Raw genomic sequence first — 27,972 nt, forward strand, 5'->3', positions numbered from 1 at the left:
AGCCGACTCTTGTTGCCAACCCTTCATCCCGCACCATGTTATCAGAGAGTTATGTTTGGGTCGGAGCCGTGATGAGCACATGGAATGTACTCGCCGCCTCTCGCTGACAGCTGAAGTTTGCGAATCGTCAGCTTCTGTTATACACAGCGTCTTACCAGGCTCCATCAGGAGCCCCCAATATTCAGGACTAACTTTCATTGCTAGGGTCATTGCCTTATTACTACTGGTGTAAATTAGTAGATAGTACCTGCTAGTTGTGCACTTGCTAAGAGCCAAGTTGAGCCTTTTTTCTAATTTGGTCCATCTCACATTGTTCATTTATATCAGAATTTTGGGTGTCATTAAATGTGGCAGCAAGCAAAACTGTGGGAAATATTCACTCCTTATAATTCTTCTGACAACTATAAGTGGCTCTCTATATATAGAGTCAGATGGCACCCGAATTTACAGACAGCACCAGGGATAAACAAAGACTTCTTCGGTGCCTGGATGTCTCCATTTATTGTTGTTGCTTGGATATGGCAGATCTCAAAGAACGTTGAGTTTGTGTAATAAATGATACAATATGTCACTCAGAAAATGTTAGTCGATTTTTTTCTTTCATTCAGAAATGAATAATGCAGCCGATAATAGAAAACTCTGTGATCAGCTTTTCTATTTTCCAGCAGTTACTATCTCTGGTTTACAGTCTTTGTGCTGATGGGGAGAGACCTAGCTGCTGTGACTCCCTCCTCCTACTATGTAATCTGCCATCTCTGTGAGCTTCTCTACATGACAGATAAAGTAATACAAAATAGTAACATATATACATTGTAAATTGTTATATTTATTAAAACATTGGTAGCAACATGAAGCATGACCCCAAAAATAAAACAAAAGCTTCACATTATCCATCCTTATGTAGTAAAGGTCAGGTTATTACTTTAGTGGGCTTTTAAGGAATTACATATTGATGATCTATATATAGGAATGGATATGAGTATCAGATCACGGGGGGCTGACACCTGGGGCCCCCACCCACCTGCTACTTGAAGCTTCTGCTTGGCAGGCTTATGGTAAGGTCAGTTGGTAACATGGGCTGGGTTCAGTTCAATCCTATTCAAGTGAATAAAGCTGAACTGAGCCTCTAAGCACAGCTGCTAGGTTCTGATCTTGCTGTGCAGAAGAGAGACCACATTGGGGGAGATTTATCAAAACTGTTCTAGTTACTCGTGGCAGCCAATCAGAGCTCAGCTTTTATTTTATCACTGCAGTATATAAAGTAAAGGCTGAGCTCTGAGGTTGAGACTGTTTTGATAAATTAGGCCCATTATGTTCATCACAGAGAGAATGATGAGCATTAGTCTCGATATTGAGGAGTTATCCTTAGGGTAGGTTATCAATATTTAAATTCCAAAACCCATAATATGCTACATTCAGTTCAAAGAGATGGAGGGCTTCAAGAAGATGAAAAACTGTAAAGTAACGTATCATGTGACCTTTTAAGAAACACCATAACATGTTCTTATACTGGCCATAATTAGAGATGAGTAGACTCAATGGTCAGGTTTGTCGTTTGGGTTCGCCCCCATGGCCAATCATAGCCATAGATAATTGCTAGGGGCGTCATTTTCCCAGATTGGCTGTTTGACCACCAATCCGACCATTGGTTCTGCTCATCTCTAGCCATAATAAAAAGCTATAACAATGATGTATCTATAAGGGAGAATTTGTTCTTTCATACTTTAACATATTGTCATTCCTTTAGAGGAAGTAACATTTAACTGTTTGTAGCCTATTAAAAGTACAAACTAAAATAAATATAGGAACACCAGTTCTATAATACCTTTCTAACTCCCTCCAAGAAATGACCCATTACATGTGAAAAACATTGTAAAATATCCTATATTCAGTAGCACAGTTTGACATTGAGTTGATCCATGTAAGTCCCAAGCAGAACAAGACGATAGTAGGAAATTTTTTATCCCACTATATCATCACCACTGGTTGGAGATATTGAGTGGAACTACTGTAGAAAACCTAGTATGGAAATTACAGAAATATGTCCCAGTAAGTTATACATCCGCCTCTGGTGTGTCCGTGTAGAGAGAAGACACTTGGCCATCCTTCCATTGCACTGTGATGTCACCTGGTTGAGGTTCCTTCTTGATTGTGTCCTCTTTAGGTCCGTCTTTTTCGATTACCAACACAGCCTGTTTGCCATTAGCCTCTTCTTCTTGTTTAGCAGCCATATACATAGCAATCATTTTCCTTTTCCTGAAGAGTAAACCATTTTGAGAATCTTGGAAAAAGTATACTAGGATTTTGGTTTGGTCATTCTATGAGGACAATAACTAATATATACATTTGGTTCTGGTACTGTATCTAAGTAGCAGTCTTGGATCTAGTTCTGTATATATCGTATAGGTTCTGGTACTGTATCTATGTAGTGATCTCAGTTCTGGTACTGTATATAGATTGTGGTACTTTATCAATGTAGAATGCTCGTTTCTGTATCTTTTTGTAACCTTGGTTGTGGTACTTTATTTGTGTAGTATGCTTTGTTCTGATACTGTATCTATATAGTGATCTCATCTCTCATGCTGTATCTAAGTAGTAGGCTTGGTTTTACTTTACTTTAAGAGTATCAAAAGGTCACTGACATTTCAAAATATTTCTAAAATGCCATTCAGACACGTTATCAGGTTATTTGAGTCAGAGTCAGTATATCAGTACGTCAGTATAGTGCCCATCTTCCACAGTACAGACCTGAGTTGACATCTCATTTAAGAAATGTTGGGGGAGGGTAGAACAGAATGACAGGACTGGAATCTCTCATCTTTACTTCCTGCTGTCTTCAATGTACATTCTGTATCTATGGGGGAGATTTATCATCAAGTTTCTGAGGTCAAACTGTTCTAGTTGCCCATTGAAACCAATCACAGCTCAGCTTTAATTTGATAAACATCTGTGGGAAAATGAAATCTGATCTCTGATTGGCTGCTATGGGCAGAACAGTTCAGCTTTAAGAGACTCCTAATAAATCTCCCCCCATGCGTATATGTGCTGTATGTTTGTATAAAGTACTGTATATGGGATTTACCACAGCCTTCACCTGCCTGTACCTGTCCTCCCAAACTACAAGTCTCACTTTCGCCCAATATATATACTATGGCACCTTGGGGAAAAAACCTTGAAGCTTACCTGTTGTTTAGGATATTTTTACTAAGAAGGAATAATCCCAACATTAATCCAAGTAAGGATAGGGCGAGTATAGTGTAGTTCCAGGCTGTTACTGTCAAAGGAAACAAAACTGATTATAATAATCTGAAAGGAGAATATAGTTACCCTTCACTTCATGTACATGTATGGCAATGGGGGATATTATTCATTTCTCCAGTTTTCCAGCAGAGAAGACAGAATATTCTGCTCTGGCGTTGTAAGTGAGTGGGGGATGGCAGAGAGGGGTGCGGACGTCCTGACCCGCCAGATTTACTATATTCGCCCCCCCCCCGATGGTGACTGTACTAGCAAGTAACTCAGACAGTACAGACATGATCTTAGGTCCCAACTGGCGGAGTGTGCACCCGATCTGCTGAGAGCCTCTTAGTAGTTCTGGGTGCCAGATTGCTGGTCAGGAGAATTTTAAGATTGGCCTTTAAAACCCCAATCTTACTGAATTCCCCAAATGTTTTCTGTGCAATAATCCTTAACAAGTGCAGCACAATAAGGACTACCGTTAGATAGGACACTATGTACGGTCAGTTCAGCTCCTCCTGCTCTATAATGTAATGATTGCCCATAGGAAACTGTGTGGACTTAGCTCCGTTCCTGCTGCTCTATAACATGGTGCTGTGAGATTAGGAACTATGTGCAATCTGTTCAGCTCATATTGCTCTATAACAGTGATGGGCAACCTTTTGAGCTTGGCGTGTCAAAATTCGCCAAAAAACCGAGCATAACTCGGGTGGTGTGTCACCTTGACAAAAAAAAACATAATTTTGTGATATTTATAGTTTAAATAACAAATATGCATATTATTTAAACTTCTAGGGCAGTGGTGGCGAACCTATGGCACGGGTGCCAGATGTGGCACTCAGAGCCCTCTCTATGGGCACCCGCACCATCACCCCACTGCAGACTTCGCCAGACAGGACTCAAGGCCTGTTCCAGTTCCAGGCAGCCCAGGACTCTAGAAGGAAGCTACTATGATAATCAAAGCTTTTTCTCCTTCTTTCTACTGTATTGGTGTCCTCAGGTGCCTATTCAATCTAAACATGTGACAGAGCAGGGAGTTGTTTAAATTGTCGCATCGGCACTTTGTGAAAAATATGTGGGTTTTGTAGTTTGGGCACTCGGCGTCGAAAAGGATTGCCATCACTGTTCTAGGGTACTTTACCCTAGGAATGTGTGATTGATACTACCATATGTTGCCATACTACAGTATGGCAGCATATGGGGATTTTCCACATCATCTATTACTATGTGCAATTTGCACATTGTAATCGGTTACAATCAGACACGTGTGGAAATGCTTAGTAACCTGCAAACTTTCAGTCATGAAAGTTCACAAGTTATAGCAAAGGCTCAGGCGCCGCTGTGAGCATTTTCTTTATGCCCTCTTGGCATGGAGAAGGTGTGAGGAGCAAAATAATTATTTCAGGGCTTGTACGTCACAAAACTGACACACAAGCCCTGATAAATGTCTTCTATCATACAGTCACTGACCTTACTCACTGTATGATGGGAGTGGTTATCCTCCCTGGTCTCTGCTGTGGAGCTGGTCAGTGTAGAGGTGGCAGCTTCTGGGACATCATACAAGGCAGCAGCAGCAATGTGGCCTCTGACTGAGCTGTGGAGGGGTAGGGTGGCAGCAATCAGGAGCAACAGAGGAGTCTCCATGTGTTTATGGCCGGGTCACCTCTCCTGCCCTGCCCCGTGATGACACCCGAGGCACAGCTCACACAGGGGGAGGAAAAGGAGGGGGAACAACTACTAGCTGCAGATGAGTCTCCTATGGTGCCCTGCTGTGCCCCGTGCTGATACCTGGAGACAGGAGGCACAGCTCACACAGGGGGGTGGGGAGGAGGAGGAGGGAGTGCTGGGAGCTCAGTGCAATCTCTCAGCCTCCCGCTACTGCACCGTGTACGATGAAATTTACAGTAACTCTCTGGCGGCCGCGTGTCAGTGAAAAGGGCTAAGCGTGTCAGCACTGACACGCGTGTCATAGGTTCGCCATCACTGCTCTATAACATGCTGCCTGTGAATAGGATAATATATACAATCTGACAGCCCTTGCTGCTCTATAATGCGCTGACTGCAGATAGGACATTAGAAACAATCTGCTCATCATTTCTTGTCCTATATTTACCATCCTGAATCATTTCAACAAGTTTTAACAATATGTAAAATTAATTGCAAAAATATGTCCAGTGCCTAATTCCAATTTACAGTATACTATACTTACGGTCTCCAGTGCGATAGAAATAAATGGCTTTTTGCATTTTCCTCTGAGCTTCTTTAGCTGCCGCCATTGCTTGATCTTGTGCTGTACTTGCATCAGCCATGCTTGCAGTTACTTTAGTTTATTCTGCAAAACAGTATATGAGCCGCATGTTGAATAGTGCATATCTATTAAGTGTCCACTGATAAGAACTATGCCATCTTCCTTTTGGACACAGAGGAGGAAAAATCTGAAGACTGTATTTTAATATTGTGCCATAATTGTTCATCTGCTATTCCACGGGTTAAACCTGCAGCAATCCTCTGATATAAGATAATAGGGCACATTCACTTCCATTCCCGCTGGAGTTCACCGAAAGTGCATTGTCTGGCGATCATGCACTGTGCGGCGATTCACTAAGATCGTGTGCCCGAAATCCTGCATGTGTCACTTCCCCCTTCAGGTACGCTGGAGTTCACCATCTTTTTAGTGGTGCATGTAAGTGCTTGGGCTTGCGACACAATTTGAAAGTTAAATCCCGCGCTCAGTCCGAATCAGTCGGATCATCCGACGGCACGTCCCTAAATTGTGTCTTATGGAAGCCAGCGCAGCTCCGCCAAAATAAGATTGCGTGTGCCAAAATGCCTGGGCAGACACTTCTTAAAGGGGTATTCTCGTCTGGGCATTCACATTCAGTTTCATTTATCTGCCATATATAAACATTTCTTAAATTAGATGTTATTAAAAAAAATGTTCCTGTGTAAAGATAATTTCTCATAAATGTAGTAATTTTGTCCCTTAGAAACGAGATTGCTTCCTCGGATACGGCCACCTCTGCCTGAGAGATTGCACAGATAAACAAAAAGTTTTTGTATATGAAGTGTCCTGGAGTTACTGCAAGTCCCACAGCCGTCCTGTGGTAATGATTGCTGAATCCTAATGGTCCTGCAGGACTCTATAGCGCGAGTCTGGCCACCACTGCCAGAGTGTGACGTGGTCGTATCCGAGGAAGCCATCTCGTTTCTAAGGGACAGAATGGCTACATTTATGAGAAATTATCTTCCCACAGGAACATTTTTTTTAATAACATCCAATTGAAGAAATGTTTATATATGGAAGATTAGTGAAACTGAATGTGAGTGCCCAGACGAGAATACCCCTTTAAATACCTGTCCAAGCTGTGCAATCCCCAAAAAAGCTGCACAGTCTCTGTCCATGATTACTGTGATTTTGAAGCAAAACTATCAATATGTAACTGATGGACATTCAGATATTCAGGAAATAGGAAAAACTATATATAAAAAATGTATTTAATTTGATTATGGATGGATAAGCAGATACTGGTCTATGGGACTATTATTTATAATAAAAAAGAGATAAATTGTATGGAACTGATAATGGGGATGTTTATCAGGGCATCTGAGCCATGTGAATCCGCACACATGTGAAAAGTCACCGGCTGCGTTTATTTCTATGCCCTGGTGTAGAGATAAGCCCTATGCAGGACCCCGCCGGATACATCAAAAGTCTGAAGCCCCTTGGTGTATCGGACTGCGCTTGATGTATCAGGCGTCTGTCCAGGTGTCTGGGCAAATTTCCTCAGCACTGTAGTGGTTAACGGAGCCGCCGGCTCCGTTCTCCACTACACAGAGCAGGAGACGTGATCACACAGCGTCTCCTGCTTCTAGCAGCTCACTACAGCTGCCGGGAGCAGGAGACGCCGGCTGATGACGTCACCGCCCCTCAGAAGACAGATGGAAGACAAGGGTGAGTATGTTTGTTTTTTTAATTAAACAGTGGAGGGGGGGAGGGCACTTTGAGGAGACTGTGACGAACATTACAGGGGGCTAAGAGGACCTGGGAAGGGGGGGTTGTGGGGGACATTACTTGCAGCTAAAGGCATTACTGGGGCCTATGAAGACATGGGGGCTGCAGATGTTATTACAGGGATTTATGAGCACATGGGGCGGGGGAGCTGTGGGGTACATTACTTGAAGCTGGGGACATTAAAGGGGGGCTGTGAGTACATATGGAGGTAGCTGGGGGGACATTACTTGTGGCTGGGGACATTAAAGGGGGGCTATGAGGACATGAGGGACTTCCGAGGACTTTTTAGAGGGGGATGTGGGGGACATTGCAGGGGGCTGTGGAAGACATTGCAGGGGGTTGTGGGGGACATTGCAGGGGGCTGTGGGGGACATTGCAGGTGGCTGTGGGAGACATTGCAGGGGGCTGTGGAAGACATTGCAGGGGGCTGCGGGGGACATTGCAGGGGGCTGCGGGAGACATTGCAGGGGGCTGTGGGCAGGGGCGGACTGGCCATTGTACCCACCGGGAATTTTCCCGGTGGGCCGGTCGGTCCTGGGCCGGTCTGGGGCCGGTCCGGAGCTGGTGCGGGGCCGGTCCGCACTCCCTAAAACTTTTCACATAATCTATAGTACCTGCATCGTACGATGCAGGTACTATTGATTAGTACACAGACGCAGCGCAGCACCGCTGCTTCTGCGTCTGTGTATACACCCAGCTACACAGGTTGTGCAATCGACGTCATTGCGCGACCTGTGTAGCGTGGAGTAGGCTGACTTACCAGCTGTCAGCTGTCGCCGGCCTCCGTGTAGCTCCGCGGCTTGGTGTGGAGGCGCGGAGCAGTGACGTCACTATCCCGCGCCTCTACACCAAGCCACCGAGGAAGACGGGAAGAAACTGCACCAAAGGGGTGAGTATGATGTTTTTTTTTTTAAATTACAGAACGGGGGGCATTATTTATATGTCTGGGGAGGGGGGCTGCATTATTCTATATTTGGGAATGGCAGTGGGCATAAATTATATGTCGGGGGGGGGGATTATTGTATATATGGGGCTGGCAGTGGGCATAAATTATATATCTGGGGTGGGGGGAGGCAGGGGGCATTAATTATATGTCTGGGGCAGGGGGGGGGCATTATTGTATATATGGGGCTGGCAGTGGGCATTAATTATATGTCTGGGGCAGGGGGGGGCATTATTCTATATCTAGGGCTGGCAGGGGGCATTAATTATATGTCTGGGGCAGGGGGGGGCATTATTCTATATCTAGGGCTGGCAGGGGGCATTAATTATATGTCTGGGGTGGGGGGGGATTATTGTATATATGGGGCTGGCAGTGGGCATAAATTATATGTCTTGGGTGGGGGGGGGGATTATTGTATAAATGGGGCTGGCAGTGGGCATTAATTATATGTCTGGGGTGGGGGGGGGATTATTCTATATCTAGGGCTGGCAGTGGGCATTAATTATATGTCGGGGGCATTATTCTATATCTAGGGCTGGCAGGGGGCATTAATTATATGTCTGGGGCCGGGGGGAATTAATTATATATCTGGGGCTGGCTGGGGCCATTATTTTTATGCCTGGGTCATAGTAGGAGCTCTATCAATACTGGGGTGGGGCGGGGGGGGGGGGGTTAAAGGAGAGAAAGAAGAAATAAATTACCCTTACCATTACAGTTACATTATGGGGCACTATTTGTGTGGTATTAATATTGTAGGGGGCTCTATTACAGTATTTGGGGCACAGTATTGGTGGTAGCAGAAGAAGGGACAATGGGAAAGTGCAGTACATAAGACGTCTGTGTGGTAAACTCTGCAGGAAAGCTGTGTACCTGGAGGAAGAGACAAGGTGATGGTGGAACTAATGGAGAAGATGAGGAACGAGTACAATCCGAGGAGACGTCACCTGAGGTCACTGGATGCAATAGGTGAGGATCTCATGTGTTTTCTGTAGTTGTATATGGTAAATACTGATTTTTTTCATGTTCGCTTCTGTGTATATATGTAGTATTATAGTAGTTATATTCCTGTACATAGGGGGCAGTATTATAGTAGTTATATTCCTGTACATAGGTGGTAGTATTATAGTAGTTATATTCTTGTACATAGGGGGCAGTATTATAGTAGTTATATTCTTGTACATAGGGGGCAGTATTATAGTAGTTATATTCTTGTACATAGAGGGCAGTATTATAGTAGTTATATTCTTGTACATAGGAGGCAGTATTATAGTAGTTATATTCTTGTACATAGGGGGCAGTATTATAGTAGTTATATTCTTGTACATAGGTGGTAGTATTATAGTAGTTATATTCTTGTACATAGGGGTCAGTATTATAGTAGTTATATTCCTGTACATAGGGGTCAGTATTATAGTAGTTATATTCTTGTACATAGAGGGCAGTATTATAGTAGTTATATTCTTGTACATAGAGGGCAGTATTATAGTAGTTATATTCTTGTACATAGGGGTCAGTATTATAGTAGTTATATTCCTGTACATAGGGGTCAGTATTATAGTAGTTATATTCTTGTACATAGAGGGCAGTATTATAGTAGTTATATTCTTGTACATAGGGGGCAGTATTATAGTAGTTATATTCCTGTACATAGGGGGCAGTATTATAGTAGTTATATTCCTGTACAAAGGGGGCAGTATTATAGTAGTTATATTCCTGTACATAGGGGGCAGTATTATAGTAGTTATATTCTTGTACATAGGGGTCAGTATTATAGTAGTTATATTCCTGTACATAGGGGTCAGTATTATAGTAGTTATATTCTTGTACATAGGGGTCAGTATTATAGTAGTTATATTCCTGTACATAGGGGTCAGTATTATAGTAGTTATATTCCTGTACATAGGGGTCAGTATTATAGTAGTTATATTCCTGTACATAGGTGGTAGTATTATAGTAGTTATATTCTTGTACATAGGGGGCAGTATTATAGTAGTTATATTCTTGTACATAGGGGGCAGTATTATAGTAGTTATATTCTTGTACATAGGGGGCAGTATTATAGTAGTTATATTCTTGTACATAGGGGGCAGTATTATAGGAGTTATATTCCTGTACATAGGAGGCAGTATTATAGTAGTTGGCTTGTATATGGGAGAAGGTATTGTAGTAGTTTTATTTTGTATATAGAAGGCAGGATTGAATGTGCTATTGTAGCATTATTCCTGTACATAGGAGGCAGTATCAATATATTCTTTCTCTGAATTCTACATGTATGGCACAGGGGAAAGGTAATTAAGGCATAATTTACTGATCGACAAGTCACATTAGATTCACTTACTAGCAAAAGATGTTCTTGTTTTGCATTAAGGCCATCTACCAACAATTTGTCTGTTATAACCCCACCCACATTATCTGACCACACCCACTTGTTTTGACTCCGCCCATAAGATGGGGCCACTTTTATATTTTTTTCCAGGGCCATTTTAAATTCCCAGTCCGCCCCTGGCTGTGGGAGACATTGCAGGGGGCTGTGGTGGACATTGCAGGGGGCTGTGGTGGACATTGCAGGGGGCTGTGGTGGACATTGCAGGGGGCTGTGGGAGACATTGCAGGGGGCTGTGGGAGACATTGCAGGGGGCTGTGGGATACATTGTATGGGGCTGCGGGGGACATTGCAGGGGGCTGTGGGGGACATTGCAGGGGACTGCGGGGGACATTGCAGGAGGCTGTGGGGGACATTGCAGGGGACTGCAGGGGCTGTGGGAGACATTGCAGGGGGCTGTGGGAGACATTGTAGGGGACTGCAGGGGGCTGTGGGATACATTGTATGGGGCTGCGGGGGACATTGCAGGGGGCTGTGGGGGACATTGCAGGGGACTGCGGGGGACATTGCAGGAGGCTGTGGGGGACATTGCAGGGGACTGCAGGGGGCTGTGGGAGACATTGCAGGGGGCTGTGGGAGACATTGTAGGGGACTGCAGGGGGCTGTGGGAGACATTGCAGGGGGCTGTGGGAGACATTGCAGGGGGCTGTGGGGGACATTGCAGGGGGCTGTGGGAGACATTGCAGGGGGCTGCGGGGGACATTGCAGGGGGCTGCAGGAGACATTGCAGGGGGCTGTGGAAGACATTGCAGGGGGCTGTGGAAGACATTGCAGGGGGCTGTGGGGGACATTGCAGGGGGCTGTGGGAGACATTGCAGGGGGCTGTGGGGGACATTGCAGGGGGCTGTGGGAGACATTGCAGGGGGCTGCGGGGGACATTGCAGGTGGCTGTGGGAGACATTGCAGGGGGCTGTGGGAGACATTGCAGGGGGCTGTGGGGGACATTGCAGGGGGCTGTGGTAGACATTGCAGGGGGCTGTGGGGGACATTGCAGGCGGCTGCAGGAGACATTGCAGGGGGCTGTGGAAGACATTGCAGGGGGCTGTGGGGGACATTGCAGGGGGCTGTGGAAGACATTGCAGGGGGCTGTGGGAGACATTGCAGGGGGCTGTGGGGGACATTGCAGGGGGCTGTGGGGGACATTGCAGGGGGCTGTGGGAGACATTGCAGGGGGCTGTGGAAGACATTGCAGGGGGCTGTGGGGGACATTGCAGGGGGCTGTGGGAGACATTGCAGGGGGCTGTGGAAGACATTGCAGGGGGCTGTGGGGGACATTGCAGGGGGCTGTGGGAGACATTGCAGGGGGCTGTGGGGGACATTGCAGGGGGCTGTGGGAGACATTGCAGGGGGCTGCGGGGGACATTGCAGGTGGCTGTGGGAGACATTGCAGGGGGCTGTGGGGGACATTGCAGGGGGCTGTGGGAGACATTGTAGGGGGCTGTGGGAGACATTGCAGGGGGCTGTGGGGGACATTGCAGGGGGCTGTGGGATACATTGTAGGGGGCTGCGGGGGACATTTCAGGGGGCTGCGGGGGACATTGCAGGGGACTGCGGGGGACATTGCAGGAGGCTGTGGGGGACATTGCATGGGACTGCAGGGGGCTGTGGGAGACATTGCAGGGGACTGCAGGGGGCTGTGGGAGACATTGCAGGGGGCTGTGGGAGACATTGCAGGGGGCTGTGGGAGACATTGCAGGGGGCTGTGGGGGACATTGCAGGGGGCTGTGGGAGACATTGCAGGGGGCTGCGGGGGACATTGCAGGTGGCTGTGGGAGACATTGCAGGGGGATGTGGGGGACATTGCAGGGGGCTGTGGGAGACATTGTAGGGGGCTGCGGGGGACATTGTAGGGGGCTGCGGGGGACATTGTAGGGGGCTGCGGGGGACATTGCAGGGGGCTGTGGGATACATTGTAGGGGGCTGCGGGGGACATTGCAGGGGGCTGTGGGGGACATTGCAGGGTACTGTGGGGGGCTTTGGGAGACATTGCAGGGGGCTGTGGGAGACATTGCAGGGGGCTGTGGGAGACATTGCAGGGGGCTGTGGGGGACATTGCAGGGGGCTGTGGGAGACATTGTAGGGGGCTGCGGGGGACATTGCAGGGGGCTGTGGGGGACATTGCAGGGGGCTGTGGGATACATTGTAGGGGGCTGCGGGGGACATTGCAGGGGGCTGTGGGGGACATTGCAGGGGGCTGTGGGATACATTGTAGAGGGCTGTGGGATACATTGTAGGGGGCTGCGGGGGACATTGCAGGGGGCTGTGGGGGACATTGCAGGGTACTGCGGGGGGCTTTGGGAGACATTGCAGGGGGCTGTGGGAGACATTGCAGGGGGCTGTGGGAGACATTGCAGGGGGCTGTGGGGGACATTGCAGGGGGCTGTGGGAGACATTGTAGGGGGCTGTGGGAGACATTGTAGGGGGCTGCGGGGGACATTGCAGGGGGCTGCGGGGGACATTGCAGGGGGCTGTGGGGGACATTGCAGGGGACTGCGGGGGGCATTGCAGGGGGCTGTGGGAGACATTGCAGGGGGCTGAGGGGAACATTGCAGGTTGTTGCGGGGAACCTTACAATACTCTGCAGAGAACCTTACATGGGGCTGTGGGGAATATTATAGGGGGCTTTGGGGGACATTACAGGGGGCTATTAGGACATGGCTTTACTTGTGGTTTAGGGGAACTGTTTAGTTGGGGCTGTGGAGGACACGAGGGGGACATAGCAAAGTCCAGCATGGTGAGCACACATTTGTGTCACCGTGCCGCTGCTGGAAAACAAATATTTCCAGTACGAACGGCTTCTTATGTACAGGGAAGGAGTGAGGAGCACTCGGCCCCCTCCAGCATACATGTGTGTGCGAAAAGGGCCTTATAGTAAAGGAGAGAAAGTGTTAGGCCCGTTCCACACTTGCGAGTGTGATGCGATGAACTCGCATCACACTCGCAACGCATGCTGCCGGGAACGCACGGCCTGAACGCTGCACCGCGGGAGTGAACTCAGCATGTCAGTTCACTCCCGGTGTGCAGCGTTCGGGCCGTGCGTTCCCGGCAGCATGCGTTGCGAGTGTGATGTGAGTTCATCGCATCACACTCGCAAGTGTGGAACGGGCCTTAGGGGTAGCAGCAGGATAACACTGTTTTGGGAACAAGATGTAAGGACAATAAATAACATAAGATGTCTGTGTGGTGAACTTCACAGGAAGGACACGTGGTTGAAGAGGAGACGTGGTGATGCCGGGCCTGTAGCTGTATATGTTAGGTACAGTTGTTATTATTGTTATTATTACAGGTTATGTACATGAGTGAATACTACTGAAAATTTGGTACATATGTATTGGGGCCCGTGCCCCGGATGTTCTGCGACCCTAGCAACGCCCCTGGGCTGTGCACTAGTGCAGGCGTATGATAAATAACCCCCAAAGTGTTGAAAGTACATTTGGTAGTTGTTCATGGCAACTGCAAAATACAGTCTAAAGAGGAAGAGGTCATCATTGGTCTAAAAAAATAGTAAGACCGTCTGCACATCAACTTGTTCAGTCTGGGGATTCTTTGCATCATACAGAAATATGATGGGAGGGCTCCCTGTCTAGTTCACCATCGATACTGTAAGAACTGTTACAGTGTTGGCACTGCAGTTTGGCCCTCCTGTATAATGTGTGCAGTACGTGGATTCTGACCAGTACAAAGGTTCATTAATTTCGGCTGAAAATGTTTATGTTCAACCAACATAAATCAGAAAGGTCCCACAACATGGTGTCCAGAATACTCGCAAGGAGGTAGGTGTATTATTTTCATCTTATTATTACATTTGATATAGGTGTAATATTGATGGACCCAAAAGAATAAAAATACAATGGGGGGAGCTGATCATAACTGTGTCCTTTCCTGCCAAGGCACCAGGGTGATGCAGGATTGGGAATTGCAACTTTTTCATGACTTGTCCCCAGGTTACATACAAGATAGGGTCTGTAGGTTTGTTCTTAAGTTGAATTTGTATGCAAGTCGGAACTGTATATTTTATCATTGTAATCCCAGCCAGAACTTTTTTGGACTCTGTCACACTTGGATTTTAAAAATGTTGGGTTGTCATAAGAACCAGGATTAACAATAAAGCTTCATTACAGACACATTTGATAACTGTTATAGCTGTATATTGTAGCCTAAGGCTAAAACACAATAAATTACCGATATCCAGAGGTCCGTTTGTAACTAGGGGTCGTATGTAAGTCGAGTGTTCTTAAGTAGGGGACCGCCTGTACAGTTATTGCCAGTTATATACTGATTCTACACTGAGGCATGAAGTGTTATACTGACTGTAGATGTGCCAGAACCAGTATATTATAATGTGTACTGTAGGTATCCTCATCACCGCACTAGTCGCTAGTGTCATTTACAGTAACTACTTCTTGCTTGCATCATATGGGTGAGTGCCCTGCAGGGTACAATACATTTATGTTCTTACTCTGTTTACCTGTACAGTATGTTACATCAAAACTAAAGGTTATGTCTGACACTGTCTGACACTGCCTTACTTTATGATCAGGGCAAGTTGCCTACGCACATGGATGGCAGGAATTTACCTCCTTACATTATTACACAATTGTCTGGAAGTGGGTTCCGTTCACGAATCACTACTCTAATAGGTGATCGGTGTGTATGATAGATGAGCCAGTGATGGGCTGCAGTAGTCACTTACCAGTACAGAACATACTTTTCATTAATAACTATAATAATAATAATCTTTTAATAGAATCATCATAATCTGCAGCATTTTTCAGATCATATCATTGATCCAATGGATTTAAGACTGGAAGGGATGAAATGCATTAGCTGAAGATTTTATAAATTTTGACTAATCTTTCAACTACATTTTGTAAATCAGTAGTGGAGAAGATAATACTGGACTTTTTTAATATAGAGACTGGATAGTCTAATCTCTGGACAGTCTAATTCTCTAGGTATGGAAAGAGTTAATCATAAGCCTCCTATGTCTGAAGTGGGCGGAGCTCAGTAGGTTTTCAGTTGCACTGCTCACTGAAGGAGAAAGAAGCAGAAACAAGACACAGAGATGTATATATCCACGAAAATTACACAAGCAACATGTGTCATGTAGCACAAAACAAGTCAAATTTCATTAGATTAGATTAAATACACAAAAAAGAAACATCAAATGGACAGGACTAATAAAAACTATTTAAAAGGGAGGGATACAGACCGCCTGCACCCGTATGGCGGGTGCAGGCGGTCTGTATCCCACCCTTTTTAATTGTTTTTATTAGTCCTGTCCATTTGATGTTTCTTTTTTGTGTATTTATTCTAATAAAATTGACTTGTTTTGTGCTATATGACACGTGTTGCTTGTGTAATTTTCATGAATCTCTTCATGTGTGTAGCGTTAATCTGGATCCCCCTGATGGGACAGGGTTCCATTTTCTAACCTTACAAGTATATACACAACTCAATGAAGTATATTAAAAAGTTTACTCATCTATTCATTTCTGAAATAAAGAAAAAAGTGCTTCAAAGCTCAAGTCACAGTTTAAAAGAGAGACAGGGATTGTTTGAATCACTACATACACTTCTTATGGTTTAATTTTTATTTATATCGAAGCTGTAGGGAATCTGATATGTGCCCAGGGTGATGAAAGCCTATCAAGGCTCTGAAAAAACAACTGCTGAACTAGACTATAAGGATATGTCACCTTAAATGTATAGTGCAGTAAAGTCGAAGCTCCATATTCACTGGGGAGGGGGGCAATTTATCATTGTTTTCTTTGTCTATGTTGAAGTTTTTTATGTTTTGCAACTTTCCATTGCGCCAAATGAGCATAGGACGGTGAAAAGTCACTTTAGAATAGACCCTGCGTGCGCCAAATTAATTATTTGCTTAGACTAGTTTTCACAATACTGAACTGAATTCATGATTTGCAATTTGGAAAGAAGTTTCATTTAGGTGCATGTTTTGGCACATAATGGGGCACATTTACTTACCCAGTCCAGAGGAGATCGCGAAAGGGCATTGTCCGGTGATTCACTTACATCGTGTGCCTGACTTGCTGAATGCGTTGCTTCCCCGATCAGGTCCGCCGGAGTTCACCATCTACCTCCTGCTGCATGTAAGTGCTTGCGACACAATTTTAAAGTTTAAATCCTGCGGTTTGTCCGAATCCGTCGGATTGTCCTGCCCCCCGAGTTATGTTGCATGAAAGCTGGCGCGATTGCGCCAAAATCTAAGCGCGTGCAACACAATACCCTTTTAAAGGCGGCGCAAATCCGATATCATTAGAATATCCGACGTTTGTTTGGTCTGCGGACCCTTAATAAATGAGCCCCAATGACTCCAGTCACCCCCTGGTGTAGAAGTAGGACAAAAACCACTATCAAATTTATCTAGACCAATTGCTCCTTAGAGGGACATGTGCACCAAAAACTACAACATTTTGAGACAAACGTGAAAAAAACCAACAATATTATGAGACAAAACAAAAAAAAACAAAAAGCAAATACAACAACATACATAGACTCACTTAATGATTTCAGATAAAACAAAAATGGAATTGAACATAGACAACCAGGTCAAAGACAAACTGTAATGATGGATTTCCCCCATTGAGTTTTCTCGCTGTAATGCAAGAACTTTACAAGAAAAGCTGTAGCATAAAAATAAGACTATAGTGCGTTTACATTAACACTGCAAAACAGCGACAGCATATAAAAATGAGTGAACTTCAGCTGAAATACTGGAAGTCTGTGGCAGTAAAACTGTCATACTACATACTGGATCTGTCATATAAAAAGTTTACTACAGTAACATTAAGCTGAAACTGTGATACAGCTATGACAGCTACAGTATATAAAACTAACTGCACAAACGTGAGTAAAAAATTTACACCAATATAACCAAAAGAATAAACTTCAGTAAAACAAAAATCAGCTGTTTTTTTAACAACTGTAATAAATCTACTGTAGTTAGTGTATAAAATTTACTAAACAGACGTCCAGAAAAAAGGACACCAATAAAGCAGAAAAAGCAGATTTACTAACCCAGTCCTGTCGCGATCCCGCGGTGCGTTGTCCGATGAGGATTGGGGTCTGCCGCGATTCACTAAGATCGAGTGCCAGAGTTCCTGCATCCATCGCTTCCACGCCGCGGTCCGCCGGAGTTCACCTTCTTCTTCCTGGTGCTTGAAAGTGCATGTCTTGCGACACATTTCTAAACGTAAATCCCGCGTGTTGTCCGAATCCGTTGGGTTGTCCGATGGCCCGCCCACCCTGATTTCTGTTGTGTGCAAGCCGGCGCCGATGCGGCAAAATCCGATCACGTTTGGCAAAATCCCAGGGCAAATTGTTGGGAAACCCGACGAAAATGCGCTCTATGGACCTTTAGTAATTGAGCCCCATTGTATTAGCTCATAGAGGACGCACACAGGAATGGAAAGAGAAGAGAGGAGCAACTGAGATGTCACACGTGTGGTATGATAAGGCGGAAGCACAAAGCTCTGAACGTGACAAGTGGATGGGGGACGGAGATCTGACCAGTTTCCAGATCCTGCAAATACTTTGCCACATTGTAAACAAAAGTCCATATAATATTACAGAAACACCATTGCATTCTTAGAGAAAAAAGCAAAACATACTGAAGTATTAAGCCGTTTTCACGTAGACAAGTTTGATCTGTCAAAGTCTCTCCCAGAATGACCGGCCCGAATGGTGAGTAGCCAGAACTCAACCGCCATGCCACCATTCTTATGCCAACCAAACCCGCTTGTGAGCAAAATACAACGGACAGATTCACAACATAACAAACATACCTCATTAAAGGGGTTGTAAAAATATGGTTTCTTTCCAAAACAAGCGCCACACCTGACCATGGATAGTGCCTGGTATTTCTACTGACACAAACTCTGGCTAGGTGTGGCGCTTTTTTGGAAGAATGTAATTTGGTCACCCCTGGACAATGCCCACACAGGGACACACGTTACACTGACATTCTGCATTGATTCTGACTTTACATGCTGTTAAACCATTGCCTATTATACTCTTTGACCATCGCATTTCTTAAAGCTGTTGGGAAGGGACACCTTATGTGCCATACAAAGCAGTGCACTCCCTTGTTGGGTGCATGTATAGACCCTTCTGTATATACAATCTGCCTATACGTAGAGATCCTAGCTCTGGTCTGATGTCCAAAACTGCTAAGGGTCAGGTCCAGTTTCTGCAAACACCCCTTATCTCTCATCTTATCATGCTCGCTCACTTACTGATTCCCCACAGGGGTATTTGTCCCCCAGGTCAGAGCTTGTGACTCACAGTTCTTCTCTCTCTGCTCTCTCTTTCTGCTGTCATTTCCAAGTAAACACACCCCGAAGGTGAATGGACAATAGGACTTTCACCCAGGAAGCTCCTACATGAACAGCCCTATCCCTGTGCAATCCAGCGATGAGAGGGAAACACCCAGGAATTTGGGATGAAGCTGAATATCTCACACATTATATATTATAGCTAAAATAAGCTATTGTTAGTGCTGACAAAACAGATGTACCACTTGACATAGCTAACCATGCTTATTGTACAATGGGAATATTATTTTACATTAAACTCATTGCTCATTTCATATGAGTTAGAATTTAGGATTTCTGTTACATCTGTGGCGGCGTCTTCCTGGGTTTGTGCTGGGAGACTGAGGAAATGCAGATTTTCTCTGTCTCTCACTTTCTTTGGCTACAGCTCCGGCTATCTATAAGCATCCTGTGTTCAGGATTTCTCCCAGCCATTTAACCCCTTAAGGACGGAGGGTTTTTCCGCTCATTTCTCGCTCTCCAACTTCAAAAATCCATAACTTTTTCATTTTTACAGACCTGTGTGAGGGCTTATTTTGTGCGTAACAAATTTTACTTTCCCGTAATGTTATTTATTTTAACATGCCGTGTACTGCAAAGCTGAAAAAAAATTCCAAATGTGGAAAAACTGAAAAAAAAACGTCACATTCTTGTGGGCTCATTTTTTTCGACTTTGACTGTGCACTCAAAATAACACCTCAGCTTTATTCTTTGGTTCGGTGCGATCGCGGTGATACCAAATTTATATAGGTTTTATTGTGTTTTAATACATTTTCAAAAATTAAACGAATGTGTACAAAAAAGAAAAAAATTTTTTGCCATCTTCTGACGCTAATAACTTTTTCATACTTTGGTGCACGGAGCTGTGTGAGGTGTAATTTTTGGCGAAATGAGGTGACGTTTTCATTGCTACCATTTTGAGGTCTGTGCGACATTTTGATCATTTTTTATTTCATTTTTTATGTTATGTAAAAAGGTGTAAAAGTCGCATTTCGGTCATTTGGGCGCCATTTCCCGCCTCGGAGGTCACCACCGGCCGTAACCGGTTTTATATTTTGATAGATCGGGCATTTTGGGACGCGGCGATACCTAATATGTTTGTGATTTTTACTGTTTATTATGTTTTATATCCTTTCTAGGGAAAGGGGGGTGATTTGAATTTTTAATATTTTATTAATTTTTTTTAATTTTTTAAACTTTTTTTTTTCACTACTTTTTAGACCATCTAGGGTACATTAACCGTAGATGGTCAGATCGCTCCTACCATATACTGCAATACTTCTGTATTGCAATATATGGCATTTTTGCAGCACATTCATTACAATGAGCCACTGGCTCATTGTAACGAATCTGCAGATGCCAGATAGTCTCAGGTCAAACGAAGACCCGAGACTACCATGGCAACCGATCGCCCCCCCCCCCCCTCCGATGACGCGCCGCCGTCTTTTAAACGTCGCCGGCGACTTATACCTCTGCGCCGTAGAGCTAGGGCGCAGAGTGTTAAGGGGTTAAACGTTTGCTTGGCTCTCCTTTTTGTGACTATTCCTTGGTATCTGCGATTTTGTGGCTTATATACTACCTCTGTGACCCAGACAGCTCATTATTATTTTTTGTTATTTGTCTGTTTGTCCTGTATCGTGGCATAGGGAGGCAACTACATCCAGTTACTGACTACGGTTTAAGGTGATCCCAGTAAGTAGGCAGTTTGTGGGCTCAGTTTTAGGGATCACTGGCCCAGATATATTAAACTGGCTGTTCCACTTTTATGTTCTAATTTGCACTAAAAACAATGGGGCTTATTTACGAAGGGTCCCAAGGACGCATTTCCGACATTTTCGGGGATCGTGCCGCTGAGACAGGTATTTAGTAGGTGATTGTGTCGCACGTAATTGGATTTAGTCGCAATCATGCTGGCCTACATGCAACACAAATCGGGGCTGTCAGACGATCCGACGGATTCGGACAAACTCCGGCATTTAACTTAAAAATGGTGTCGCAAGCCATTCACTTACATACACCGGGAAGAAGAAGGTGAACTCCAGCGGAACCTGAGCAGGGAAGCGACACAAGCAGGATATCGGGCGCACAATCTTCTTGAATCGCGGCACAGTGCACTCCAAGGAACTCCAAGGAACGGGTAAGTAAATGTGCCCCAATGTCTTGGAGCTTGCACTACTTTTGATAAATCTGGGCCCCTGTCCTTGTCCATATTTGGACACCACAAATTCTTTGGCATATTCTTAACATAACTACACATAATGGGAAACATTTACCAAAAACAGTGCAAACTGCACACCTATGTAGTGTTAAGGGTGCGCCAGATTCAGGATTTGTGGCGCATGTTCTTCATGAATCTGGCGCTCCTTGCACTGCCCTGACACAGTGCACCAACTTTTTTTTGGTGCATCTTTAATATGGGTTGTGCGACACAATTCTGTCAGACTTTGCACTATAAATGTGGCGCACTGTCCGACTGTGCACAGGAACGCCCATTTCAATCACGAAATTGTACAGCGTAAAGACTAGTGCAGTTGCGACATATGTCATATAGGAAATATGTGGTGCAGACATTTCATACCTGTTCATACCTATCAGTTTGCACAAAAAAGGGCATGCAAAGTCCGACAGAAAACTGGCACAAGGTCCATAGTAAATGGAAGTTTAAAAATTTGTCCTAATCCTTCTAATATGGACAATGTGCCAACATTTTCTATAGTCCACAATATTGGTCCTTCGTCCCCTGATAAAGGCTACATACACACAACACATTGTTTTATACGGGCTGAAAACAACAGATCCGTATCTCGTATTTGTCTTCCATATGTGTCCTGTTTCCCCCCGTATGGTCTTCATATGTATCAGCCCACTATGAATTTTCCCACATTGGTTGCTGCATTTTTGGTGCAATGTTTGAGGATATATTAAATTTTCACCAATCCCCAATAAAGATTTGTCTCTTCCCTGATGTAGTTTTTTTCACAGATTTCACCTGGGTAGGATTCTCCTTACAATCTCACCTCTGTCTTTCTTTAAGAAGAGAAGCCTAATGCAGAACATCCTACATGAGCAAAGGTTTGTCATAAGTGGATTACTCTGAAAAAAATATCAATAAAAACAAAGTAACATGTGACCAGCCTCAGCCGACTCTAGTATCATCCCGATTTTATCATTCACATGTTTGTGAATATAATGAATTTATTCTATAATGAACCTTTGTTCACGTGGGATGGTAAGTGATATTTATGAGCTGTGGATTCCTTTAATTCTAAAAACTGATATTGAGGTGTTTATATTCGGAGTTATAGGGAGAAGTCTGTCAATCAGTGTTTGGAGAGTATCTTTGTGCTGGCTGTTTGTTGCTGATGGAGGGTTACGAAACTATCAGCGGCCTCCACTAAGTAACACTGAGCTTAAAGGGGTTGGCCGTCTCAACTCCAAGTTCATAGTATCATAGTATATAAGGCTGGAAGGAGACGCAAGTCCATCAAGTCCAACCTTTAAGAATTAAATAAATGTTTTATCCCCGTAACCCGTGATATTTTTTCTCTCCAGAAAGGTATCCAGGCCTCTCTTGAACATGTACATAGAGTCCGCCATAACAACCTCCTGCGGCAGAGAGTACCACAGTCTCACTGCTCTTACAGTAAAGAACCTTTGTCTATGGTGATGGTAAAATCGCCTCTCCTCTAGGCGTAGAGGATGCCCCCTTGTCCTGGTCACAGGCCGAGGTATAAAAAGATCTTTGGAGAGATCCTTGTACTGTCCGTTCAGGTATTTGTACATTGTAATGAGGTCTCCCCTCAGTCGTCTTTTTTCTAAACTGAATAATCCCAATTTTTTTAATCTGTCAGTGTATTCTAGTTCCCCCATTCCCCTAATAATCCTGGTTGCTCTCCTCTGCACCCGTTCTAGCTCTACTATATCCTTTTTATACACTGGTGCCCAAAACTGTACACAATATTCCATGTGTGGTCTGACCAGGGATTTGTATAAGGGCAAAACTATGTCTTTATCATGAGAATCTATTCCTCTCTTGATACATCCCATTATTTTATTTGCTTTAGCAGCAGCCGCCTGGCTCTGGTCACTAAAATTAAGTTTACCATCCACCAATACCCCCAAGTCCTTTTCAGCTTCAGTTTTACTAAGTAATTGACCGTTTAGAACATAATTATACTTTTTGTTTCCATGGCCCAAGTGCATAACTTTACATTTATCTACATTAAACCTCATCAACCATTTCTCTGCCCATCCCTCAAGCTTCCACAAATCCCTCTGTAATGCTAAACTATCGACCTCAGTATTTATTACTTTACACAGCTTAGTATCATCTGCAAATATTGAAACTTGACTGTGTAAACCCACTACAAGGTCATTAATAAAAATATTAAAAAGAAGTGGCCCCAATACTGACCCCTGTGGCACTCCACTGGTAACGTCAACCCAATCTGAGAATGTGCCATTAATGACCACCCTCTGTTTTCTATCACTAAGCCAATTACTTACCCAAATACACAGATTTTCTCCTATTCCCAGCAGTCTCATTTTATATACCAACCTTTTATGTGGCACGGTGTCAAATGCCTTTGAAAAGTCCAGATATACAACATCCACAGCGTCCCCCAGATCCAGTCTTGAACTAACCTCCTCGTAGAAACCAATCAGATTAGTCTGACAGGAGCGATCTCTCATAAACCCATGCTGACGCTGGGTTATAAGGTTGTGCACAGTGAGATACTCCAGGATAGCATCTCTAATAAACCCCTCAAATATTTTCCCCACCACAGCAGTTAGACTCACGGGTCTGTAGTTTCCAGGATCGCTATTTGATCCTTTTTTGTATATTGGTACCACATTTGCTATGCGCCAGTCCTGTGGAACATAACCAGTCCTCAGTGAATCTTCAAATATTAAAAATAACGGTTTGTCTATCACCGTACATAATTCATGCAGAACCCGGGGGTGTATGCCATCTGGCCCAGGTGATTTATCTATCTTAGTGGTTGCGAGGCGGCGCCGTACCTCTTCCTGGGTTAAACTGTTGACATTATAAAAAGAATTAACATTATTCCTCATTGTATCTTCCACCAGGGGATTTTCCTGGGTAAAGACAGTTGAGAAGGCGACATTCAGTAGATTGGCCCTTTCCTCATCTCCTTCCACCATGACCCCCATGTTATTTCTAAGGGGACCCACACTCTCTGTTTTTAGTTTCTTATCATTTATATACTTGAAAAATAATTTGGGATTATTTTTGCTCTCCCTGGCAATATTTCTCTCAGTCTCTATTTTTGCGGCCTTTATCTGCTTTTTACAGGATTTATTTTTCTCTCTATAATCCTCTAATGCCTCATCGCTACCTTCACGTTTTAGCACCTTAAACGCTTTATCTTTCTCGCTTATTGCTTTCCTTACAAGACTAGTTAGCCACATAGGGTTTTTCTTGTTCCTTTTATGCTTTTTCCCATAAGGTATGTGTTTCTCACAGGACTTTTTCAGAATATATAAGAAAAAGTCCCATTTTTGGGGTGTACTTTTGTCTTTGAGAACATTATCCCAGTCTATGCCTTTAAGGTCTTCCCTTAGTTGCTGAAAATTTGCCCTCCTGAAGTTTAGAGTGTTGGTTGCCCCTTCACTAACGCTCTTAGTAAAGCGTAATACAAAATCAATAATATTATGGTCACTATTCCCCAGGTTCCCCCCAACCTGTAGTTTTGATACCATATCAGGTCTGTTGGTAAGGATAAGGTCCAGCAGTGCCCCCCCTCTTGTTGGCTCCAGGACTAGTTGCGACAGGTAATTGTCTTTTGTTGTTGACAAGAACCTGCTGCCTTTGAAGGACCTGCATATTTCTGCCCCCCAGTCAATATCTGGGTAATTGAAGTCCCCCATGATAAGTACTTCACCATGCTTTGAAGCCGCATCCATTTCACTTATCAGCATTTGCTCTGCTGCCTCCATTATATTTGGAGCCTTATAACAAACCCCTAGTAATATTTTATTATTTTTTTTCCCTCCCCTTATCTCCACCCATAGGGACTCCACATTTGCATTTGTGTTACTTATGTCATCTCGCAGGACGGGCTTGAGGCGAGAATTCACATATAAACAAACCCCTCCCCCTTTTTTATTTATACGATCCTTTCTAAAAAGACTATAACCATCTATAGTAACAGCCCAGTCATAGCTACTGTCCAGCCATGTCTCACTGATACCCACTATATCATATTTCCGTTCCAACATCAAGAGTTCAAGTTCCTCCATTTTGTTTGTGAGGCTTCTGGCATTTGTGTACACACACTTTATATGGTTTTTCCTGTCCGTATTCCTTTTGTACTTATTCCCCAATCTCATTCCAGCCCCCCTTCCTCCCCCATGGACTATGACTCTTCCCAGCTCTCTATGTACACTGTCTATTTGCCCTGCACAAGTGTAGTTGCCCTCCCCCCAGGTCTCTAGTTAAACTTTCCAACACACATAAAATGTTCTTCAATTTCCCAAGAACTAGTCCACATCAGAGAGGTTAATGTAATAACCAACAAATGACTTTCTAGCTCATAGGTGAATTGGCAATGTTATGAGATCCTAGAGGGGGCAGGTTGCCAGTAGTCAAACTCTTAGGCCGCCAGCATAAGGCAGTATTTTGGGCAGTATATTGTATCATGGAAAGACACAGGGCATGCTGGTACACTTACATTCCAACTCTGCAGGACCACCATTATAGTATGTGATGGTTCACTTCACACCAGTGTACCGCACTACTATGGGTGATTATTTTTATATTTATTCAAATGAGTTCTCTACCAACAAAATGCCTGGCACCTTTTCATGATAAAGTTATGATATAGAGAACGTTAAAGGCAGTTAAACGTATGGTCAGTGGTGTAACATAAAAAATAAAAGATGTAAAATCTGTACCAGCCCCACGCCTCCCATTATAGTAGATTTGCTAGTACAGGCGGTCCCCTACTTAAAGGAAACCTACCAGTTAGAATGGTCGGTGTAAGCTGTAAGTACAGAGCACCAGCACCAGAGCACCTCCGGTGCTTACTTTCGTTAGTGTTATTAACCGCTGTATCACGGTTTTAACACTTTTTAAACTTTATAGCAGAAGCTGCTTCGGCGCTGCGTGCGCACGATCTTGCGCGCGCCTACATAGGAAATGCCGGAGACGTTGCGCGCGCACGGTCACGCGCAGCGCCGAAGCAGCTTCTGCTATAAAGTTTAAAAAGTGTTAAAACCGCGATACCGCTGAGCTGGTGCTCTATACTTACAGCTTACACCTACCATTCTCACTGGTAGGTTTCCTTTAAGAACACCCAACTTACAGACGGACCTCTGGATTTTGGTGATTTACTGTACTTCTGGCTATGATAAACAGCTATAACAGTTATCACAGGTGTCTGCAATGCAGCTTTATTGTTATTCCTGGTTCTTATGACAATCCAATATTTTTCAAATCCAATTGTTACAGACACCAAAAAAAATTCTTTCCGGGGTTACAATTATAAAATATACAATTTCGACTTACATGTAAATTCAACTTAAGAACAAACCTATGGAACCTATCTTGTATGTAACTCGGGGATTGTTTGTAATATGAAGGCCTTAATCCACAGTATAATACTTACAGAAAATTACCCACTTAGGACTAGGGTTTCGGTCCGACTCCTACTTCTGTACCTATTCATCCATCTAAGCTAAAAATCCATAAACAGTTTTATCATAGTATAGGCAGTCCCAGGCTTACAAACGGAGCTCTTTGACCACTGCGACCTCCGGTGAAGATGCTGATAAGTTATTGTACTTTAGTCCCAGGCTATAACGGTCAATAATAAGGCGTCTGCATTGAGGCTTTATTTTTAATCCTTGTTCTTATGTCATCCCAACATTTTTTAAATCTAATTGTCAAAGGGACCACAAAAATATTTTGTCTTATAAAATATACCAGTTCCGACTTACATACAAATTCAACTTAAGAACACACCTAAGGAATCTATCTTGTATGTAACCCGGGGACTGCCTGTATATCAGATTCTAAAAACTACAGGCACATATATCAATGAGCCGAGCCCTCACAAAGCATACAGAGATACACAGAGCTTCTTACACATACCTGCCGGGTCTTAGCGGGTCAGAAGTCACGGACTGGCAGGCAGTGCTCAGTGTTTTATATTTCACAGCAGGAATGCCCGGTGCCCTTGGCATACAACCTGCTTATCTGTAAGTGCAATAACTTTTTGATTCCATTAGTGTCTTTGACCCTAGGATTCTGGTTATAAAGTAACCAGCCCATCCCCAACATAGAGACAGGAGAGACCTGATAGGGAATGATCTTTTAACTCTGTCATTGCCTTGCACCTGGTAAATACACGGATGTAAACCAGTTCATAAAGTTCTCTAACATCTTATTGATTTCAGTCTATAATAAAGTATTTCCTTGTTTGATATGATGATCATATTGCTAGCATGGGAAGATAATATTTGGCACCTTACAATGAAGTTACACAACTTTTATAGCTTGTTTTTGTGTGCGTATTACAATTGTAATACAATATTGATTTCTATCGCAATGAAGCAGAGCTGAATTTATCTGTTATATACTGTATTTATCGGACTATAAGGCGCACCGGATTATAAGGCGCACCATCAATAAATGCCTGCTAAAACATCTAGGTTCATATATAAGGCGCACTGGATTATAAGGCGCACCTGATTATAAGGATGAATGACCAGCAGGTGGCAGACCTGTGCACAGTTCAAGGCAGATGTTGTCTGTATATATGGTTCATATATAAGACGCACTGGACTATAAGGCGCAACTTCGATTTCTAAGAAAATCAAAGGATATTTTGTGCGCCTTATAGTCTGAAAAATATGGTACATATACAGGCGGTCCCCTACTTAAGGACACCCAATTTACAGACAACACTGAGTTAAAGACAGACCCCCCTGCCCACTGTGACCTTTGGTGAAGCTCTCTAGATGTTGCTTTAGTACTGCAATGATCAGCTGTAAAGTGTCTGTAATGAAGTTTTATTGATAATCCATGGTCTGATCA

The 27,972-nt window shown here is 44.0% G+C and overlaps 1 protein-coding gene across 3 annotated transcripts; it reads right to left on the reverse strand.

The window, feature by feature from the left end:
- Nucleotides 1-806: 806 nt before the first annotated feature.
- On the reverse strand, nt 807-27,152 carry SLC51B (SLC51 subunit beta). Of its 3 annotated transcripts, none has more exons than XM_072148653.1 (4): nt 27,028-27,152; nt 5,447-5,569; nt 3,184-3,274; nt 807-2,256 (listed from the first exon to the last, which is right to left on the reverse strand). In XM_072148653.1, the coding sequence occupies exons 2-4, from the start codon at nt 5,544-5,546 to the stop codon at nt 2,055-2,057; spliced, it is 393 nt and encodes a 130-aa protein (XP_072004754.1). In that variant the 5' UTR covers nt 5,547-5,569; nt 27,028-27,152; the 3' UTR covers nt 807-2,054. The 3 variants fall into 3 exon arrangements, with proteins under 3 accessions (XP_072004754.1, XP_072004756.1, XP_072004755.1); XM_072148655.1 differs by lacking the exon at nt 27,028-27,152 and adding an exon at nt 18,834-18,916; XM_072148654.1 differs by lacking the exon at nt 27,028-27,152 and adding an exon at nt 8,010-8,094.
- Nucleotides 27,153-27,972: the final 820 nt, after the last annotated feature.

Source organism: Engystomops pustulosus, chromosome 4 (genome assembly GCF_040894005.1).
Source record: "Engystomops pustulosus chromosome 4, aEngPut4.maternal, whole genome shotgun sequence".
Classification (NCBI taxonomy): domain Eukaryota; kingdom Metazoa; phylum Chordata; class Amphibia; order Anura; family Leptodactylidae; genus Engystomops; species Engystomops pustulosus.

Excerpts from the sequence above, each read along its gene's own strand:
- SLC51B (XM_072148653.1), bottom strand. The coding sequence starts at position 5,546 with ATGGCTGATGCAAGTACAGCACAAGATCAAGCAATGGCGGCAGCTAAA. Across the intron at positions 3,275-5,446 it reads TTTCTATCGCACTGGAGACC|TAACAGCCTGGAACTACACT; the intron begins GTAAGTATAGTA and ends TTCCTTTGACAG. Across the intron at positions 2,257-3,183 it reads AAAAATATCCTAAACAACAG|GAAAAGGAAAATGATTGCTA; the intron begins GTAAGCTTCAAG and ends TTTACTCTTCAG.